At 37.6% G+C, this 22,971-nt stretch overlaps 1 protein-coding gene across 1 annotated transcript in view; it reads right to left on the reverse strand.

The window, feature by feature from the left end:
- Positions 1 to 4,701: 4,701 nt before the first annotated feature.
- The window catches only part of TENT4B (terminal nucleotidyltransferase 4B), a 42,211-nt gene continuing 23,941 nt past the window's right edge, over positions 4,702 to 22,971 (reverse strand). Inside the window, exons 3-12 of the mRNA XM_069026723.1 lie at positions 19,936 to 19,982; positions 17,050 to 17,170; positions 15,958 to 16,065; positions 13,827 to 13,955; positions 12,350 to 12,563; positions 11,914 to 12,040; positions 11,710 to 11,813; positions 9,811 to 9,998; positions 9,069 to 9,233; positions 4,702 to 7,848 (exon numbers count right to left, since the gene is read on the reverse strand). Of these exons, the coding sequence (XP_068882824.1) occupies positions 7,669 to 7,848; positions 9,069 to 9,233; positions 9,811 to 9,998; positions 11,710 to 11,813; positions 11,914 to 12,040; positions 12,350 to 12,563; positions 13,827 to 13,955; positions 15,958 to 16,065; positions 17,050 to 17,170; positions 19,936 to 19,982 (1,383 nt within the window). The 3' untranslated portion in view covers positions 4,702 to 7,668. The remainder of the gene's footprint in view (positions 7,849 to 9,068; positions 9,234 to 9,810; positions 9,999 to 11,709; positions 11,814 to 11,913; positions 12,041 to 12,349; positions 12,564 to 13,826; positions 13,956 to 15,957; positions 16,066 to 17,049; positions 17,171 to 19,935; positions 19,983 to 22,971) is intronic.

Consider the following 22,971-nt stretch of genomic DNA (forward strand, 5'->3'; position numbering starts at 1 on the left):
CATACTCATCGTCACTACACTTCTTTTCAGTACAACACGTTATTAACTGAAATCATCTGGGCAGTGATTAATTTCATGAGGTAAGGATTGTCTGGTGCTTTAGCATGTCCACATCATAGTCAGTTGTGCTGGCATTACAATAAAATTTTTCCATGTGAATAGACTACTGAACTGGGAAGAAACCTGGCTAGCTTCTAACAGGACTGTATCCAAAATGGATACTCTCTGTCTTTAAAAATGATCCATCCAGATCATAAAACTTAATCTCAAGGAAGGCCAGCAGCCAGTTTGGGATACAGGACAGCTGTGATGTGCTACGCAGGCCAGATGAGGCACAAAGGTAGGAAAAGCCTGTAAAAACTGAGACACCGATGAAGATGCTAAAGAAGAAATGAAAATAAATAACTTTCCAATAATGACGTCCGAGAAACAAACATCAGTTCTAATTTATGTCCTTTTAGTGTTTCAGCAGCTCATCACAATTGTTTATTATAGTTTTCCCTCACTAAGCAGCTCCAGAACATTAAGACTCTCACAAATGTACCAATATAGTAATTACAGTTCACAACTACTGGTTTTTTGTGGACAGTTTTTTATGTCTAACTGTGAGAATTAGAAAAATAAATACATAATACAGAAACTATAGAACTGCATTATTTCATGACTTGTTATTGTTTTCTATTGCTTTTACTTCAAAGATACTCCTCTAAAATGGTAACCTAAAATATCACTTTATTCAATAGAAATAAAGTGCAGTAATGCACTTGAAGATTTAGGTGTTGTTTTGGTTTGTTCCTTTAAAAATCAGACTGTCCATGCAAGGTAAAGTTACCAGACCAGTGCTCAGTGTAACTGCAAAGATTGGATTCCTTCTTTTCCACTTAATGCCTCAGCTTCCAGATTCCCAACGACTGTATTTGCCTGTACTCTCCAAGAAGTTTGTTCTGCTTCTGACAGACCATCATGTGACTTTGTTCTGAAGAGTTCAGAAGTGCTGACTTAAAAGTCAAGTGCCAAAGTGTTAAAAGCACTTGGTGTAGGGAGAGCAGGTCCAGGGCAGTGTGGTCTCCGGCTGAGCCAAAGCTGCCCCTGTGCACAACAGAAAGAGACCAGGGTAGCCTTTTCTTGGAGCCAGGATTGCTCTTACCACCTTGGCTTTTCACCCTACTAACATTGTGCCAATATTACTTTGCAACAAAATTCAGTTTTCTCAGCTCTACCCTTAGATTAGTGGGATTCTGTGGGTAGTTACCTCTACCTGAAGGTGCTACTGTCTGCATGCAAACAACATTATAAAGCAGGAGCCTTCAAACTACCTTTTGTAGTTGGAATTGGTGGCTTAGACACTGCACAGAAGTGGTTCAGTAGGTGGCACACACTGCAGGTCAGACATACCTGAAATTTTCAGCAATTGTGCTATATGATGATATCTTGATGGATAAAAGTTGATATCATAACATCGGTTTAGTAAGAGACTTTGGGATGAAAAGGATCTTATAGAAATAAGTACATTATTTTATAAGTTATTCCTCCTGTTCACTGTGAAAAATTTTGAAAAGGAAAAGCAATCATGAAGACAATATGAAAGATTTCTACCTGCTGTTGGGTTAGCGATTGATTTTTCTGACTGAGAATGTCTTTTCATACTGATTACCAGGCAACCACAAAGGAGCTTGATTCAAGATCCACTATGGTGAAGAGGGAAAAAACTCAACCCAGCCTTAATCAGTCTCCTACTTACTGTAAGAATGAACAACAGTCCTGTTTGGAAATAGGTCACAGGAGGAGAGAAATTAAAACAGTAACAATTAATGCACATTTAACCTAAACCACATCATGTCTTTTTGTAAGAAAAATATTTCTTCACACTCCTGCAATAATCTGTTGTGTACAGACCAGCAAGATGGATTTGTTTGAGGATTTTGGTTTTGTTTTTTTAAGATGGGAGCTTTAAGTTCAGAACAGATATTTTTGTGTTACATTGCCAGGCAGCATAAACGAGCAATTTGAACCAGGATTATTTTCAGATTTCACTGTCATCAAATCTAGCACAACAACTGAACTTTAGACCTGGGAAAATGCAGCCGAGAGCACAGATTAGTTTCACTAATACCTATTCAGAAGCATTTGATTGCTTAATGATCTTTAAGCTCAAGAGTCAAACATTGCTTCATACAGACGCAAAAGTCATTTTATATACCCACACAAGAGCATTTTATTTATTTAAACAGGCAAACCACTCACCAAATCTGCACTCATGGTTCCTCAGATTTCTCACCACAGAAATGCATTCTTTACGAGCCAGCTCTTGCACAGAGTCAAGTATTTTTTTCTAGCAGAGTTTTGCACTATGGGAAAGTAGGACTTCATTATATAGAAGGACTAAAAAAACCAGCCTCACATCCCAACATTAGATTGTCGAATAATTTACACAGAAACTAGCTTCAAATGTGGATATGTGAGGGCAGGGGGACACATTCCTACTTCAGCCTGCTTAATCAATGGGGGTTTGGGTCTATTTTCCTTTAAAGAGCTGCTGTAGTAGCAGGAAATTCCCTTCTTAAAGCACTAATGATCTGCATCCCCTTTGTGCTTCACTATAACCTGTTGGACAGGATTTGATAAATGTCACATTTAGCACCAAAAAAACAAAGGGTGGGCTCAGTTGAAAAAGGATTAGGAAACTCAATGCAGCAAGTTTCAAATGTGAAAAGCTATTTAGACCTGCTGCAGGGCAGAGACACCTTCAAGAGATTCATTGCTGAGGTCATTCGTATCCCACATCGTAATGCCTGAGCAGGGGGAGCCACCAGAAGCCCCACAGCACCTCCCTTTCATGCATCTTGGAAGCAGAAAGATGCCATTCCTCCAAATGGCTTTTATGCAGAGGGTAAGATTTTTCATCTTCCCCTACTTCTGTGTGTACCTAAATGATTTTCAGAATCCCATCAGTTTTCAGTAATTAACTTACAGCAAAATAAATTTCACATTCTTATTCCTGCCTGGTTTCATCCATGTCCTGCCCTGCTACAGGGGAGGAGCAAATGGGAACAGGCCATCTCTGAGCTGGCTATTGCCAAAAGAAAGGCCCATGGAACAGCATGGCCAAGGTGCCCAACAAAAGCACCACACTTCTCCTTTTTGGAGTTTTTTGAGTCCACAGATTGATAAAATGATCATGGTGGGCCAACCACTAAATATACAATTAAAATCAAAGCTTTTTAAAAATAACTGATCTAAATTTTAGAGTAATCTGAAATGTATATTATCTAGCATTACCATGTCCAAGTAACAGACACTTCCTGGCGCTTTCCTTTCTATTTTCTTTTCAAGCAGATATTTGATAGAAAGTTTGAGCTTGTAAAGACTCTACAAAGCCATTCCAATTTTAATTCCCGTGTTACTCAGGACATTGAGTAACTTGCAAAGGATTCTTGGTGTTGGATATTTCTTTCCCTGGGATCATCTCAAACATCCTAACAATCAACTTTGAAGGTTAGTTCATTAGGCTCAGAGCAAATTACTACGGGGAAGAGCCTAAGAGTACTTTGGCAGAGGACAATCTACAGCCATGATGAAATTAAGCATCACGAGAACAGCAAAGCTGTTTTCAACTTGTAGATGAAATCATGAATAATGTATCTGTCAGAACTGCCAGTAAATGGCTCCTGGAAGTAGAGTCAAGACACACTTACACTTAGGTCACTGCACTCAGAAAACATTTTTGAGGAAAACTTGTGAACACAAAACACTACAAATTAAGTAGAATATAAAGCTCTCAAAACCTGCCCTTTCAAGATGAAGTTTTAAGACACACTAAACTTGATTATTAGAGTATTATTTTGCATTGTTAAGCAGAAGAATCAAGTTCTAGGAATCAGCAGAATAATCACTTTTTGCCCTTTAACAGTAGCTGGAATAACTGAATTTATTTTTTGCTACAGTCTCTAAATAGGTAAATATACTCCCTTCTCGAGTAATTACACACTTTATCTCCTATAGCTTTTACTCTTTAAGAAATAAAGTTGGACACCATTTTCTAACCAGCTGCTCACATTATATTTAGGATACACTCATGATGACTCCAGATATAAAATGGAAAAAGTCCCTTTTGAAAGTACATTAAAAAAGTTGCCACCCGCCACTGGACTACTATTATTTTCTAAAGATAACAAGCTTGGTTTTCAGTATTTAAAAACCTGAGCTGTAAATTCTGAGGAAACAGAATCAAGTCATGTCTCAGAAGGAAGATTTACTTACAATTCAGCTTCTTTTCTGCCACAAGGGAGAATGACTGACAATTAACAAATACACAGATCTTTAACTATAAACACCATTTGATCAATTTTCTTTTCAATTAAGATTCTCAGCAAATCAATTTTATGCCGAACAGGAAGATACATAAACATTTCAGGTTATTTATGTATTTCCAATGGTCAGAGGGAAGAAAGACTACCAGAACTTGTAGTATGTGCACATCTCCCAAGGGAAGACATCAACAAGAACACACTTCAGTAACATCAGCCACACTTCAGGAACTGCTGAACATGGATTTTAGCTGGAAGCAAATCCAATTAACTCTCGCATAGTTCTACACAAACCCCCTGCTACTGCAACACCACCCCAAAGCCAAGTTCAGAAGACAACGGATCCTTCCACAAGTTTCCTATGTATTCGAGGATGAAAATTAGACAAAAACCATACATAAAGAAACCTTTATACGTGTATATTCTTCCATTTATTCTTGGGCTTACAGACTCTGCTCCAGCTCTCTTGAAAGCAAAAACAGCAGACCAGGGCCACCTGAACAAAATCAGCTTCCAAACTCCAAGCAGAGGGCCCAGGACTCAACTGCGGAAGGACCCCGACAGTACGAAAAATGTTACTTGAGTAACTCTTGAGTGCTGTGAAGGGGAAGACAGGGTGTCAAGAATGCTGATAAACTGCAGTAGTTAGATTAAACATTTATTTTTTTCATATATTCACAAAATCTTCACAAAAGTATTGAAACTCAAAAAGGAATTAGACTTGAGTCAAATACAGAGATGAAATGTACAAGACAAATGAGCAGGCAAACTAAAAGGTCTTGAAAGTATTTTACTTCAGATTGAAAAACGAACAGTTCAACTGTTCCGTTTAAATAAAGTTTTGCAAGATATACAGTATTTTATGAATACAATGCTGGTCATTTGAGGCAATGTAAAATACCTCAATTTTTCCTTCATGCTTTTTTTTTTTCTTTTTTTTTCTTTTTTTTTTTTTCTTTTAGAAAGATACTGTTTACCAAAAAGAAACTTGAGCAGTCCAGGAAAAGCTATTTTCCATTAAATTTATGAAAACCATAAATTGAGGCAAACCTAAGATTCCCAATGGAATCAAGATTATCTTCCCGCTACCACCACCTTAAAATTATCACATGCTTATTGGAACACTAATATCTGCACCCTAGGAGTACACTTGCTTTCAACAATGAGGGTGATTCTTTTAAAAACACTTCAGTGTGGTAAATGCGATACAGATCTTTGCAAGTATTAAGTTTTGGAACAGTTTTGCTAATAGCAGCTAACAATACTGGATTAATATAATTTATAAATAATTGTTCCCTAAGCGGTGAACATAAGTCTACACATTCACAATAATCTAAAACAAAATAAATAGTGATTATGCATAATGTGGTACAACTTTTACTAGTTTCTATGAAGAAAAGCTGAACATCTTGATAAAATTATCTGATCAAATTAAAATATGACTCTAAAAATTAAAAAAAATTGTCAAATTAACATCACTTAAGCTTAGTGTTGGAGTACATGTTATGACTTTCTGTATTTTTGGAATATATATTTTCCTTTTTGAAGTAAAACACTTTAACACATTGAAAATGTTTATTAATTTAAGTGATGACATCAGTTCTGGTCTCATTTTACTTTAAAAATCATTGCACTCATTAGCGCCCATGAAGGTCAGGTTGGTCTGTAGTATTCTGTAAATGCATATAAAAAGTTTCTCAAAGCTAACAGTACTTTTTATAAAAGCATCATCTCAGAACTGCTGCATTTAATACAGCCACATACGCCAAGTACAGACTTTCCTCTTTTACAGAAATATGTGAAAGTAAATGCCACTTAACTCTCTACCACTGAAGTGTCCCAACTCCTGTTCCAAACTATGCCTGTGAGTGCAATTTTACATTTCATTCGCATTCATGGCATCAAAGGTACTGCAACCTAGACTTGTGATGTGACTGAACCACACACATGTGGAGTTTCAATGAAATGAGAACTAGGTCAATGAAGAAATATTATGAGATATGAAAGGTTTGGGTCGTTAAGGCAATACAAAGTATATTTCACTATTTGAAATTGTTTTGTTTTTAGTAATTAAGTGTAAATATAAAAATGCCTAAGAGGGGAGTGAGAAAAAAATACTTTAATTGTAAAATTTACTTAAAGCTTCAACAGTTATCATCCTCCTACAGGAGTTAGCAAAAATATAAAAGACAAAAAAACCCAGACCTGGAAGGGGGAGGAAAGGCACAAACAAGGAGGCATGGGATTAAAGCAGCCCAGGAATGCAAACGTCTGTAACAAACTGAGTTTCGTTGTTTTGTTTTTTAAAACCAAAAAAAAGAAAACAATCACCACCATCAATCAAACAAAAAAACCCCGAGTGGCCTTATGTTGTTTCTTTAAAAAAAAGAAGGAAGTGTCGAGGAGAGACCACTAAGGGGAGGAAGAGAAGGATGCAACTATAAAACCCCATTGCCTGAAATGATGGCACTCTAGAAAACAAGGTGAAGGTTACTTCTCAGAGATGACAAGCTCAGTGTCTACACAAAGTACATGTACACTTTATACAAATGAAAATCTTCATTTGCCACCATAAACCTTTCTTTCAGAGGAACAGCTTTTGCAGATCAAAAGTTCTATTAGATCTTCCAAATGCCAAGAAAAGAAATTCTGAGCAATATAACTAGTAATGTCTCTTTATATGGATGTTAAGATGACAATTCAGATTATTTTCCAAACTAATCCTGAGAAAAATTTATGTTTACAATTTAAACAGTAATGTTATGTAAAAAGTATTAACAAATCCACTATTACAAATGTCAGTTTTCCTATATGGTCATCTATATATACACAATAAAATGGTAAGTATATGCAAAAATAATTAAAAAATCATGCACAAATTACTTTCACCTTTAAAGGCTGGGTTTCCCTCAAAATACAATTTTTTGCCTTTTTTTTCCTATTTTTTTGTGTTTTATTTGTTTGTTACCACCCCCTAGACACACTGAGTACTATCTCTACAGGTCAGCATGAGCTGATGGGAAATACATTTATTTTACATTCAAGCTTTTATATCCTAAATGACCCTGTTGTAGCATATGACTTATCAAATGAGCAGCCTTTTTCCTCTTTTTAAAAAATTATTTTTTACTTTTTTTTCCATTTTTTTCTTTTTTTTTTTCCTTTTTTTTTTTTTTTTTTTTTTTTTTTTTGCAGTGATCAATCTTCATGTTCCGTTCCGTGGCGAGCTGGGAAAAAAAAATGCAGTTGCTAATCTATGTCTGAACAGTCTGAAGCTCCAGAAGAGATCCAAGGAGTCACTATCAAACTATCCTGTAGCATGAGATCATTGCACACAGAAGAACAGTCATAAGGTAGGCAACTATCTACAAAGGTCTGACAGGGCTGCATCCCTCTTGTGTTTCCTCTTTTTGCCGTGGAAAAACTGATGGTGTGATTTGCTGCCTTGGTGTTGTTTGTTTGTGACTGAGGTACCGTGGCTTGAGTTTGTTGGACCTTGGAAGCCTTTGTTAGAAGAGCGAAATAACCGTGCAGATCCATGCTGTGGAAGAAAGAGAACATGGTAAATCCATGGGAATAAAGCATTGCAATCACACATCCCTGCTTGGTGACTTCTGAAAACAGCACAATTGAAAAACTTGCTACGGCAAAGGAAGCCTGGTCATTGCTGAGACAGCACAGCACTGCCAATCTCCCACTTGGGTGTTTGCAAACAAATATTCATCTCTAGCCCCAAAATGAGTTCAGAGAAAAGAGCAGAGCACTTAGAATTTTGGAAAGGATAAAGGTGTTTTACAGAAACGTCCATAATCCAAGACAATAGAGGAAGATTGCTCAAATCTCATCCATGACTAATCTCATGCCACATCTTTTCAGAGATGTAGGGTATGTCAGATCGTGCACGTGCACATTCCATCTTGGAATTAGTTCTGCCCAATAACACAAACACACATTCATGGCATAGCCAAGGCCTAGTGTGTGAATTGTCTTGTTAGAAGACAGATCATAGCAAATAAGAGGCATGACTTCAGAATTATTTTCAGGAATAGTATTCCAGAGGGTTCTGGACTATGTTTCAAGCATAAAAGTTCTAAATTCTGAAAAAGTGGAAGAATTTAGACTGCATATATCCAGAGTATACTGTATATAGAGGCATATAATGTTTCCAGAATACTGAGTTGCCATAGAAGCATTCCTCAGTGTGGGAAATCTCCTAAATGCATAAGCTCTGATGGGTGTCATCATAAAGATGTTTGTCTATAGGAGAAAATGAGGGGGAATATCATGTATCAGCAAAGAATCTTCACCTCCCTTAGTGGAAGACAGATCAACAAGTTATCACCAGCTTAAAGAGCAGCCAGTCAGAGTTTTAAACATACATTTTTGCTAACTGCTTTTCACTGAGTGTAGGCACACCTAATTTCTCAAATTTTGCAATTAGAACTGGACTGACATGCTTTTTTCAAAAGAGGAAATGGGTGCAACACAGCTGTACACCTCTGGAAAATTTGGTGTCCCAAAGTAAAGTCAGACCAATTTCATCTATTTTAAAGCTGGGAAAGACACGGTTACAAATTCATCTGCACAAGCTAAACAGAGAACGAGGTGGCTTTAGATACAATCAGTGCTGGAAGCTTTTTAGTGGGGCAAAGGGAGGTGAAAAATGCAATGTTCCCTTTCCAGAACAAGTTACCCTTCCATGGGGGATATGTGTAATATTCAAATAATCTACACAGTTGTTGTTTCAAACATTTCACAAACCTGAGATTTGTTCGTGTTGCTGGATGTATTGGCTGTTTGGCTATTTTGTGTTTTCCCACTTGACTGGGAGGATTCCAGTGACACTTCTTGTGACCCCACTCTGTTTGTGGTAGACTGACGACAACTCAACTGTTTAGAGGTTTTGCAAGGTGTTCCATCAGAATCCTTCAGGAAAATGTAAAGGATTAGTGAGTTTTTCTTAAGAGTGAGTTTCTCTAAAAGTGAGTTTTTCCTTTAAAAAGAAAGCTAACAATGGACAAAATTGAAAACTAGTTTACTTTACTAGATATTAAAATTCTTTCAATCCAGAATTCTTATCAAGTAAAGAGATTTAAAGATGTATTGATGTGTGATTTTGGTTTTGAGATTTGCCTTTTATTTTTTAAATAGAATTCCCAAACAGATTTTTTTCAAGGCTTTAGGCCTGTTTGTTTTTTAAAGCATGTGGCTTAGAACTACCAGTCTTATTTGTTTTTGAAATACAGTTTTCCCAGAGGAAAGAGGGCTGTGTAACTTTGTATCTACTACCGTCACTTTCTACATGCATTGTATCAAAAACACACTGCAACTTACATGTGTCAAAATTGCATAAGAGTTCACATCTTATGCAAGTTAGGATTCTGGATGAATTAACTGACTAGGACTGTGAGCTTCCAAAATGTATTCTGTGACAATATAAATCAGAAGAGAAAAACCCCGAAGAAATTTAAAAAAGCAAAGTCAGAAAACCTCCAGTACTTACTACATCACTAGAGCTGGACAGTGTGGATGATGATGATGATAAAGGACCTGATGAAGAATTTGAAGAATGTTTACTAAGTGTTTCTGAAGTTTTATTCCTAGGCTTTCCCAGTGCTTCATTCTCTTCAGCAAGATTATTGTTGCATTTGTCCAGCTGCTGAGTATCTACTATCAAGGTTACTCCATTACCTAATAAAAACAAAACAGAAACATCACCACACATAAACTGCAAAAATATGTTGCCTTGGGGTTTTTTAATATACCCCCTAAGATACATAATACATGTTACATCCCACAGGACATGCACAGACATCTGCACACATCCACACCCTAAATCCATGCAGACACACGAGAGTGCATCCGTGTGTGTGCACTGCAGGCCAGCACCTCCCAGATGGGTGGTGGCTTCCTGATAGAATTCACTAATGCACAGAGCATTGCCCATGGTTCAAGATGGAAATTAGGGACAGAAGACATGGAAGAAGGCAGTAACAAAGTTCAGATGTGCTGCTGCAGATGGTTTCATGCCATGTGCTGCTGCAGATTGTTTCATGCCATGCTTCAACAGCAATCAAATACATAGGTTTAAATTCTGTTCCTATATGCCCAATACTCAGCAACTCCCATTTTTCTTCTGCTGGAGCTGCTAGTATCAGAAGAACTCCAAGTAAGCCTCATTGCTTTGTATGATTTCCTACACTGAAAATTCAAGATACAAGAACTCTCATATCTCACTAAGCTCTGCCTTAAAAAAAAAAAAAAAGAATTGGAACTTAAATCTAAACGAAATCAACATGACAACCACTGTAACTGTCACCATTACCTTCCTCATACAGGGTTATTTTCCTTTTTTTGATTGCTGTTTTATCTCAAATAAGACACTTAAGAGTTAGAGATTTACATAATGTCCATGTGTTGCCCCACCAGCTGTATTTGCATGTAGGCAGCTAAAAGGGAGGTGATGGGAGCTCGTAGAACTGAGCACCGGCTGTCTGCCATTCCCAGGGACAGCAGGGCCACCAGGGCCTGCAGGCTGACAGCACGAATGGCACAGAGCACATTCAGCTGACAAATCACTAACACAGGTTCTAAAAACAAGCAAACAAAATCTCAGCCTAGCCAAAAGAATGGGTAGTTGCAACATCTTCTCTGATTAATCGCTAACAAGAGAACACTTCTGATAGGCATAATTCTAAAATTAATTGCAGAGTATTAAAATTAATTTTAGTTTGAAAACTTCCAGACAGCAGATACACCTGCACCAAGAGAGGGTGGCAACTGACTGCTGAAGTCAGAAGATGGGCAATGGATTAAAGGTGATTCAAAAGGGCATTGGCATTGTCATCAAGTTCCCTGGCTAGATTTTGTGTGCTTCCATTTATTCAAAACAAGAAATATAGTTGATATTTCAGGACTTTCCTGTTTAAAATAATTATTCCACTTATATAGTGAATCCTGGTTTAAGTATTGCTTCCGTAAACATACGGTATGTTCGACTTTAAAATGAAAAATAAAACCACAGAAGTTAAGAATTCAGATTTAAACTAGGATGCCCAGTAATTCTTTTTAAAACCTTGTCCACATTTGAAGGACAAAGGAAATGTGACAGTGACCATGCAGTAAATGAAATTGGAAGTTTTTCCTAAGTCTCCTTTTGGAAGGGAGCACTCTTTACAGACCTCTCTACTGACCATAACTATCGCAGTACAGTAAAGATGGGCTGTTTTACTCTTGTACAAATCTGACTTTTCTGGATGAAAAGACAAGAATACTGAACAAAAAAGGAACTTGCTATTAAGATGCACACATTGCCTTATGTGAGGCAAAAGGAACAACTAAATCTATACAATCAAGTTGTGAAGGAAGCTTCCCCCCTCAGCCCTGCTGAGTCAAAACTCACCATTACATGAAGATTCTGTCCTGCTTTGCATTCCCCACTGCTTGGATATCCAGTCTCTGTATGTGGCCACTTCTTGTGTTACTCTAATTATTCGCCCTAATATACTACAAACCAGGAAAAAAACAAAACCATCACCACAATTAATTTTTAGACACAGAAAAATACAAGCAATGAACGTCTGAGATTTAGAATCAGAGACTTTACCTTTCTGTTTCGTTGTTAGGATAATATTTAGCTATTGGGGAAACTGCATGGCTCAGAACAACATAGGCATAATCGAAAGCCTGCTTCACTTGCATGGCACCATACGAACTCCTCCCAACATCATTACCTTAAAATAAGAATACAAATAAATGAGTAAGGTTGAAACTGTGGTTATCACCTTTCAGGCAGGAAACAGTAATCTCTTTTAAAAATTGCCCTTAAGTCCCAACTAACTGCAATCACCTCTTGTAGGACAGGACTAGCATAAAGCATAAATATTTGAAAGAGCTTAAAAGCTCTATAGATATTTACATGTACAGAAGTCCAAACCAGCAATTCTCTGGGTAAAAGTACAATAAACGAAGAAAAAAAAAATCCTGCACATCATCTATCACACATTTAAGTACTGTTATTCCATTTTGGTTTATGAGGGTACCTGGCTGTAAAGGATCCTCGATGTACAGCATTGATGGTCTGTAGCCATCCAACATGCTTTTCTGCACTTCATCCTTGGCAACATAAGAGCCACCATCCTTTATTCGGATTCCAGTCTTCAGATAATTGAAGTGACGTCCATATAATTCAAAAAACTCTATTAAAAGAACACCATAGTTGGCATTGGGCATACAGGCATCTTCCCTGGGATGCAGCTATTAGGAAGAGAGAAAAAAAATCATTTTTTAAGGTTTCAAGTTTAAAGTGCTTTCTCTTTTTCACAGAAAACATGTCTAAATACAGTAATAAATAATATAAAGCAAATATGTCTAAACATAGTTTTTTCCCTTGATTGAGCAGTTTTGCATCTTTAAGATGCTGCGACAACTTTTATACAATAATTACCTCTTAAATAAAAGGCTGTCAAGCACTAATCTTTTTGCATTTTAACTTTAATCCAATAAGTGAACTTCCAGCACTAATGGCAGGGCTCTTGCCAGGTTAAAATATCATGCAGATATTTGCACCTCACAAAACTGGGTCTGCAATACAAATACAGGCTTCCCATGTGCACAGCTATATATAGGACCCCCTCTGCTGTTAAGTAAGCAGCCTGAGAGATTGTGAACAAAATCAGCTCAGAATCGTAACAGAGATAAAACCTGACTTTTTTTTTTTAAATGAGCAAATGGAAATGCTGTTACTCAATATAAGAAAAAAACAGGGTTGGGAGAGATTTTGCTTTTAAACTATATGCCTGTTGCCTTAATTTCTTTTGTGCTCAGCAGGGAACTGCAAAGGCACTCAGCAAACACCGAGCTCCAGTTCCAGGCTCAGGTTTTAGAGTAGTATGGACATACACTTGCAAACACAGTTATAGGTAACATTTAGTTCAGGAACAAGAACAGGGCTGATACAGCCAGAAATCAGCTACTTCATATTTGTCCAGTATTTTCCTCCCCCAAGCACAACAATATAGATTTAGCTCATGCATTTTGTTCTATCAGATTTAAGAGAAAGTTGTAAAACATGTTTCCTTGGTATCAGCTTAGAAATCCAGAGAATCCAGATTCCACTGCATTCGTTGAAGCACATACAGGATACATGACCTGGAGATCAAGTGTTATAAAGGACAACTGCAGCTAACACCAACCTTATGGAACTCGTTCCAAGTAAGTTACCCAATATTCAAGCTGTTTTACCATGAATGACATATGTCATATCATATGTATCAATATCATATGTATCAGTGCCTGGCACTGGTACACCAACAGATGTTCCAAACACCTTTCATACCAAAAGTATTATCATCAGAGAAAGAATAGAAGATGGGTGGGACATTTCTAATTTTAAATGAAAAGGGCGTGCAAACCCATAAACAGGATAGCTTAAATGGTTAAATTTAAGGGTGGATCAAATTCCTTCTTAAGGTGATGTCATTATGCACCAATGGCATTGACAGATTCCATTGAACTTACCTGAAGGAAACTGACAGCCATTAAAAAGAGACTATAAGAACCAATTCCGCCTGTAAATACTTCATTAAGGTCCCTCTGCAACAGGAACTGTTTCAATACTAAAACTAGAAATGGTAACACAGGATATTTCTGAAAGAGAAAAACAAAGCTGTTACAATACTGTGATGTAAGCATACAACGGATGCTGAAAGAGCATACTGAAATAACTGTTTTATATTCAGTCTTAAAGCTAAGTATAATTCTAACCTATCATTTTTAGTGACAGTGAGAAGCCAAGTGCCCTGCCTGTGATCAACACAGGTATTTTACCTGTTTGACTCTGGTGGCAGATATTAACAACAAAAAAATGTTACTACCTCATAAAATCGGAACTATATGGTTTGAATATATAAATACACTTGCTTTTCTCATACAAGTGAGAAGTATAGCAAAGGAAGAACTACAGAGGTATTGGCATCTGTAACAAAACTTTCTTGCTCCAACTGAGGGGCAGCTCAAAGTGTACTGAGATTTCTGTCATGCAAGTACTTCGGATGCCCTTAGTGAAAGAAAACCCTTCAGAATTACTACACCCAGGTAACATTTTCAAATGAGTGAAATACCTTTGGGTAACTGGTCCTTTAATAGGTTTATCTGCATGGATTCCCCTAAGAGGTGTGGAGAACACAGACCTTTCGGACAGCAGTGGAGGCTGGGCTATGCCTGCACTCTGTACACCCCCCACAGGGGAGGGGCAAAGAGGCTCAATAATACCACTGCTTTTATCAACACAGCCAAAAAGTTCCTTAGTGTCACAGATGAGATGTGGGTCATGATGTCCATGACTACAAAAAGATTAAAGGGAAAGAAGAATTTTGCTAAGAACCTCTCTGCATGAGCCTTACGGTGAGTATTGGGAGCCCTATTTAACTGAAGATCCCTAATATTTAACTGAAGTTTTGGAACTATTAAGAACTTCCCGTCACAAGCTGAAGTGTTGAATATCAGTATATACCAAAACAGAAAGATGGGATTTTTCTCAGAAAACTGCATACCCTTAACTAAGGCTCCAACTGCCTCAGACTTCCTAAATAACCTGGATGAAGAGAGAGGCCTTTCCAAGCCTAATACCAAATACGACACCTCAGTTAGATATTGAAAGTTATGTGGGACAAAATAAGACCCAAGAGATTGCCCCGCAAGTGTTTTATAGAGAGTGCTTCAAGAACACCAATGAAGTCACTTGGCAAGAACACACCAAGTTTTCTCCAAGTCAAACAAAGGAGACCCTCCACAGCAGCACAGACACCTGTGCCACCTCTTCCTTAGCTGCCCAAGCTCAAGGCCAGCTGTGGTGTGGCACAGCTGCACAGCCTTGGCTCAGGCTGCTGGGAAAACAGCCCTGTGGGAAAGCACCATGTGAGAAGCCTTGCTGGGAGTGCCTCCACTTTGCTTGAGAGCTGCTTCCCATCTCAGCTGTTCCCTGTGCTGTCTGCCTGAGCCACGTTGCCCCACACTGGTGCTAATCCTGACCCTAATCCTGACCCTAACCACAGTCTCGACATCCTCTCTGGGCACTTGTCTGCCAGGCGTTGGCCAGACTGGGAGCTGACCCCAGCTACTGTCACCAGACCTGCTCTGCTCTTTGGGCTGGGGGTACCACAGGGCTGCAGCCTTGCCCCTGCTGCCACACACAGCTCCTGCTGCATCCCCAGGGCACAGACCCCTCTCACCCCCTGACCCAAGGCCAAAGGGTCACAAGTAACCCAGGCAACGGGAACACACGAAAGCTTTTTTTATTCTTTCACACTCAAAAATGCCTTCAGGCTTTCATGAGAAGACTATCTCCCATCTTGAAATTCAGAAGTACACAGTTCAATGAACTACAGTTAAAAGAGCAGAACACTTAAGACAGGGATTAGTGCATTTTCCTTAACTATTGTACCATTAAAACGGCTCCGTATTTTATTCTTATGTTCATGCCTTTTAAGGCAATATATCTAAAACTTAAGGACATGCCTCAGCCTTATTAGACAACAAAAAATAACAGAATAAAAGTGTACGTCTAGTAAGGATGCAGTCAAAGTAAAATAGAAAATAAAATTAAGTTATCAAATACTCAGCATGTAGTTCTGTGATAGTGTTGCCTAACCTTGATAAAATCTTTGATGAGCTGGGCTGCTTTAACCCCGTTCTGTACATTAAAGCTTATATCAACTTTTACTTCAGTGAAGGAATCTGTCAGTTTAATAATAGGTACCTGCAAAAGAAAGACACATTAAGTCAATACAGATTTCCAAGACACACTTTGTTTCATTTATAACTTATATGCACCAGTAAAACTGAAATGTTTCATGAATTTATAGAGAGGAGGTAGGTAGTGAAATCAGGACTCACTCTCCTTGCTGATCTGTTTACATAAACTTTGCTTTTCTAACTCATAAACATTATTTTCAATTTAGTGTCCTGCTGAGCAGAACTTAATGCTTCACCTTCCCAGTGATTCTTTTTGGATTGGTTTGGGTGAGTTGCTGGTGCAGCAGCTCAGCTCTGGTGGGAATCACAGACACCAGAGGGAGACAAACACTGGAGAAGCACAGAAACGGTCCTGGAGACATCAGAAATGACAAAACTCATGTCACTGGGGTCATCACTTCCTCACCAAAACAAACTTCAATCAAGAAGTACATGATATGGAGAGCACTCTGATATAGCTCCCTCTGAGTGGTTGCCAAATTACCTCTCTCTCCTAATAACAGCTGTGACTTAGATCCCCCAGTACTCTTACATACTCTTAAAATTAGCAAAAGGTATGAAATTATAATGGAATTAACCTATTCTGTGCAAGACATATCACTACCTATTTAGACTGTATTTAGTACTTCTATGTGAAAATTGATTATACCTGCTTACTTGCAAAAAGAAATAAGAAATTATTTACTTATGTAAAAACTCAGTCCAGAAATTCACTAGTTTAAACACATCAGTGCACAACACTGACTAGTCCAATCTCTCTTAAAAGCAACATATGAAATATCAGACAATTTCCACAGTAGAAAAAATGCTTTTGTTATTGCACTAGCAATCAAAATCATACTAAATTAAAAAAAAATCTATTTCTTCTATTTCAAATTTAATATACAAAATAGTTTCTGCTTATGAAAATTTATTCTTTTAACCAACATCTTTCTTTGATTAGAAATTTAGCTTTGAACAAGGAAATACCCTCTTCCCCCACACTTACAGTTGCTTTATCTAAAACCTTTACTGAGTTTTCATCTGCTACATTGTGCTTTCTAAGAGCTTCTTCCAGGGTCCAAAGAGGTAATGTCTCCCATTTTCCAAACACAACTAAATCAATATCACTGAAATAGAAAAAAATATAGATTTATTCAAATTTAAAGACCAATACACTTAAAATACAAACAACTGACATCTATACATAACTAGAATAAAGCTGACAGAACATAGCTTAACCAAATAGTTTACTCTGATTTTTCCAAGGAAATGGTTGGACATGAACTCTTACACTTGGGGAAATACAGAACATTTCAGGTTATCTAGGGGAGAGGACAGATAAACACAAATCAATTAGGCTGCAAAGCCTAAGATTAGTCTCCTCAGGCCACACTGTGAGCAGAGAGGGATCAGCTTCTCTGGAGTGATTCAGAGCAAGAAATTAACTTGTTGTGAATCACCACCTTTGGGCTGTATTAATCAGGAATGTCAATTTAACAGCCTGACACCAAAAGGAAAAGTCCTGTTTCCCGTCCTCTACTCCCAGATGCATGACCCTGTCTCCTCCTTTGTTCCAAGTCTGGTGTTTGCCAATTCCACAGCAAATCAGTTCAACCTATTAATAGGTCTGGCAGAAACCTTCTTCACTCCCCTTTTAAAGAACCCCCAGAATATTCTGGGGTAATTTCCCGCCTCTTTGCATCTCTAAGTTGGTTTTCTGGATGATCAGAGCACAAGAGGGCACAGGGTAAGCTTCTGTCCTGTAGTGTCAAGAACAGGGAGCAAGGAAAGGGAGAAGAAAACATGGCAACTTTGACTTCAGGAAGCAACAAGCTATTAAGTAAGATCAAGCCACCTAATTAAGTTCACTCATTAACTCAGCTCCTTGAAGAGGTGTCTCCATCCCATTACACTTCCTCCCTATGCACACACATATTCATTTCACTACACAAGGAGCTGACACCCTAATTCAATCCCTGAACTCAAACTCAAAAGGTGGCTGGTGTCACATCTGAAGCAAGTGAGGGCTACTGTGAGGTCCTGAGCTTCTTCCTCTTTGCTTCCCAAGTTCTTTGATTTCCCTGCTTGGCTGGGAACATGAAGGAGGTGAGCGTGTAACCCTATAGTTATGCTAGCAGGATGCTTCAGTAATATGGAAAAGTGCACAACAGAAAACACAAAAAAGCTTAAAATACTTCCCCCTGCAACAGATTCTACAGGTCTGCTGGTTGACAAACACTACTACTTTAACAATCCCAAAGAAACTACATGTGCATTAGATGAGCTGTCTCCTGCCAAGCAGCAGCAGCTCAGCCACAGACCACTGGGCTGACAAGGACAGGCAGCACTTGGCTGCTTTCAGAATACTGTGTTCAAAACTGGCTTGGAGAGTGGGAATTGCTGCTGGACATTTCTCTTCTAAACTAAATTAGTGTTAAACTCACTGCTGACAGTTAAAAACAGGAGAGATTTTTCTGATGCAGACTGAGAGAGAAAAAGCAGCTCTGTTGCCACCTTGAGCATAAATACTGCCTGCAAAAGGATGCAGAGATCCAGCAGCAAAACAACTGTGTGCCCAAACCTTCAATAGCAGCTTAAGTAAATGGATACAAAGCAAATCTCAACAGCATTAAGAACACACTTCAGGTCCTTCTGAATCCCAAAGCCTGAAACCTAGACAAACTATACAGTTACTGAGAGGTAAGAAAAATCTAGGGTGAAGGGAAGCTTTGATAGAAGTGAATTAATGACCAACACACAAATGATGACTATTTTAAAAGTCACTGCCACAGGAAGGTTTCTTGTGGGTTTATGTACTGTATTTGAAGTATCTTCATTTTTTCTCCCCCAAAACCTCACCTGAAACAAATACTCAAGAAAGGCAGCATATTGCAATAGAAAAGCATTTTTGTTACATCTGTTTCAAAACAATCAAGCAAATATAGTACAGCATCCATCAAGTGGCTAGGAATATCTCTCTAGCATTACCAGCATCAAATCAAATTTAATTAAGCCTATTTAAAATAAAATTTTAAAAGGCCAGGAATGAGGCCAAATGTGAAAACAATGAGTATTTGTATACCTCACTTCTGGCTTTACAAATAGAAACTGAGAAATTAGACTTCCTTACAACTCCTGAAACTAAAGCAGGTACTAAAGCATCTGTCAGGTTCTTTGTTTTACAAAGAAACATGAAATAATGACAAGGATATCCATCACCTGCAGTCAGTACTAGATGTCCTCCTGTTCCCAAAGTATGGAACTCATCTCAAATGTTATCCTCAGATTTATGCTATTTAAATGTGTTCATCCCCTGCAGCCATTTAAGCCTTTCACTCCATTTCCATTTAGTTGTCATAAATACAATTTCTATACAGAAGATACCAGTGTCACTGAGTAGAGACTCTTCTTTATGAAAACTAGCAATAAATTTGGAAAAGGTAGATGTTGACTATTGTACAGATTTCACAAAAGAGGACTGAAAGAAAAAAGCTAATTCTGCATGTCATATTTTCTCTACAGCACTAACATTTACAGTGTAATGTTAAAGGTTTCAGTTTAGTTGTCTGTGGAGATAAAATTTAGCTTTTCTTTTAGGGTCAGCATCTTCTCTTGGTATTAATGAAGCCAAATCCTTTGCCTTTTTTTGACCACATGGTAATTCAGATCCTTTTACTGATACATGCAAGATCTATATAGACACGTTACAGTCACTAGTCTTATTTATTGTATTTCTGTACATTTGCAGAGAACTAATAGCTTAACACTTTCTTAGCATAACAAGTATTGACACAAGTAATAGATCCTGGGAGAGTAGATAAACAACCCCAGGGTTACAGGTCCAACAAGTCACTTTTCTCTTGTGTGGAATTTACACTGAAAAATTACTAACCTTGTAGGCAAATATAAACCAGTTTTAAAACTTCCAAATATCTGCACCTGAAACACAAGAAAAGGATATATAAGAAAACATATAGGAAGAAATAAGAAAATTTTCAGGCTTCAGAAGACAAAGAAATCTATTAAGCTGCTTGTAAAGGCTGGCTAACTGCTACCCTCCATTGGTACATTTTGGTATTGCTAACAGGTACTCAACACTTCTGTTGAAACATACACATCTTCAATGTATTAAAAAGAGCTGATCCTCATTGTTTTTACTCATGAAACATTAATAACTTTGACTTTTCTATTAAAAAAAACTGCTTTGCAATGTAAAAATTGATCCCATGACTAAATTTGTCAAAAACCTAGAACCCAAGACTTTGAAATGCTTAATGATGACAGAACATTTAAGAGAAACAGTATCAGTTTAATTTGCTTTTTGTTTTCACATCTCAGAGTATACTCTCAGTATTTAAACATTTTTGAAGTTTCATGTATTTCCATTACTTGCATACTTTAAAAAAAAATCAATTCTATCATGACCCTTTTTTTTTTCTGAATTACAAAGCAAGTAGCACTACTCTGTCTATTTCTGCTTCAGCAACAAACAACAAAGTTTCATAAATTTCACATCCCACAGAATTACTTTATTATGCTGGATTTTTACTAGCGCTGGAGGTGTAAATCATCAGGTTTCCCCTGTAAGCTGTCCAAAACCACACTCTCATTACTTAGCCAAGCCTCACAGGGAGGCTGGACTCATGAGTTGAGTCTCAAAGGGGGGTTGGTGAGACTTCAAAGTAAAAATATCTACACATTTGGGCTAATTTTCAACCACTCTTCTGATGTGTTTCCTGGAGCCACCTTATACAGACTTGAGTATTCTGCTTTAATGAGTCTCATACACCAGCTTGATTGCCACCTATTTGTATGTCAAGTGACCCACTTTTTACTTTTTTTCCCCTTCAGGATAAGTAAAAGGGGGAGACAGGAAAGGATGATGTTTTGCAAGTGCCTTAATACTTAGTAGACTAAGAAGTAGTTTAGTGCTTCTTCTTGATTATTTTTTATCACTTCAGTCCTCTTAGCCCCTCACCCCATTGCCCAGTGAAAAGTACATACACAATTTAATGTTGGAAGTTCATAGCTTATCAAACTGGCAAAGACTGTGAGAGGTGCCACAGCACAAGCATCAATACTGTACTAAAGCATAAAGGCATCAAAAAGCTAAGAATGTACTACTAATAATTATCAATATTTTTAATCCAAGATTAATAAAAGTGCCCTCTATGAAACTGGGTTCAGTCAAACCAGGATTCACTTGGGCACCAAAAACACCAGAAAAGTGCTTTTGCACAATAAAACAAACACTGATGGGTTAGGAAAAAAACTAAATGTGCTTTCACATTATCAAACAAAAAAGTGTGTTCAGCTGAACAGCAAAGAGAGCCTTTACTGAATAAACAACCCTGAAAGTATTCATAAACTTACTGATACAACATATATGACCTTTACCAAAAGGAATGAGACAACATCTGCTCTTGTACAATAATCTGGAGTATGAGAAACACTGAACTATTATAGAAGAAACCCACACCCACACTTCAACCACTCTCTTACAAAAACTGGAAAGACAGAAGAGGAAGAGTGGGGAAATCAGAACACAAATTTTAAAGGATTTTGATTTATTATCAATTTGGAATTTAAACTGTTGAAGTTCTGTAGCCATGCATGTATTTAAAGCATCCCAAACACCGGACACTATTATGACTTGAGACATGCACATTAGTTTTTGTGGTGTGCCAACACTGCCAATCATGCTTTTATTGTTTGTGGACAGAGATCTGCATTTGCACTCATAAGATAACTTTAGTCTTCATAGTAATGACTCCCACTCCTCTATGTTATTGTAACTGTTTATCTCACATTTCTGTGAACTTGTTCACATTAAATTCTGAAGTTCCTGAAGGAGTTTTAATTACAGTATGTGTCCAAATACATGCTCACAAAGCACACCAGAACTTGGAAACCCACAAAAGCTTGGTAAATTTTTGGTACCAAAATTCCTCCATCAAAACAGAACAAAAAAATCAGCCAACTTAGTTTCCCTTTCTTCTACATCTTTCAGTAGAACTTTCTGAAGTTTGTTAAACTAAATAGAGTTCATCTTTCTACTTCCATTCCCAATCATAGTATTTTCATAACTGAAGTGTGTGAAGTATGGAACATTCCCTCTTTTCAGATCTATGAGGTCACATGGACATGAAGCTGAGGACAATAAGACAAATGTATCCTAAATTCCACTGTGTAAGTACTTATTTGTTTACTAGCCAAATTTTCATATTGAACTGGTCAAAAATCTTTGTCTTAAAATGTTTTCATTTAAATGCTTTGGGTTGTTTGGTTTCAGCATAATTAAAATGTTTCTTCTGGTCAGAGACTTGCTGATGCCAAGAACTATTCTCACTTACTAGGAATGTTTCCTTCTAAGCACATTCCCTTGAGAAAGAGAGCAAATGACACAATTGCTAACTTCTATAAATAAAGTAACAGTGTAGGATACCTAGTTTTACCCCCCTCCATCTGCTTTTTCAGCCTTTTCCTAAGTGGAACAGGGGAGAGGGAAAAAAAGGACTCGCTCAGGCACATTCCACATGTATGTTCTCTGTACACTTAGATTCATGAAGCCTTATTTTCCTTTTGTTGGTACCTGATTTTCATATATTTATATATTTTTTTACACTTTACCTATGTGTTTAGTGAGAAACTACTAACTAAATGTGTATGTTTAACTTCCAAGTTTATTTTAGCTGGTTTGGCTGCATCAACGACTCAAAATGAACAGCTTAAACATTAACTCATCACTTTACACTACAGCTAGAGCTGAGGACATTGGACCAGATAACACTCCACCTTCTCAGAGCATGTACTCAAAACTTGAATCTTAGAAGTAGCTAAACCAACACAGATTTTCAAAAAGTTAGTGATTAACTCAAAGGACTGAAAAATTACAAGAGACTGTCCAAGTTGAACACAGTTGAGTTCA

The sequence above is a fragment of the Aphelocoma coerulescens genome, chromosome 11, assembly GCF_041296385.1.
Source record: "Aphelocoma coerulescens isolate FSJ_1873_10779 chromosome 11, UR_Acoe_1.0, whole genome shotgun sequence".
In the NCBI taxonomy this organism is placed as follows: Eukaryota; Metazoa; Chordata; class Aves; order Passeriformes; family Corvidae; genus Aphelocoma; species Aphelocoma coerulescens.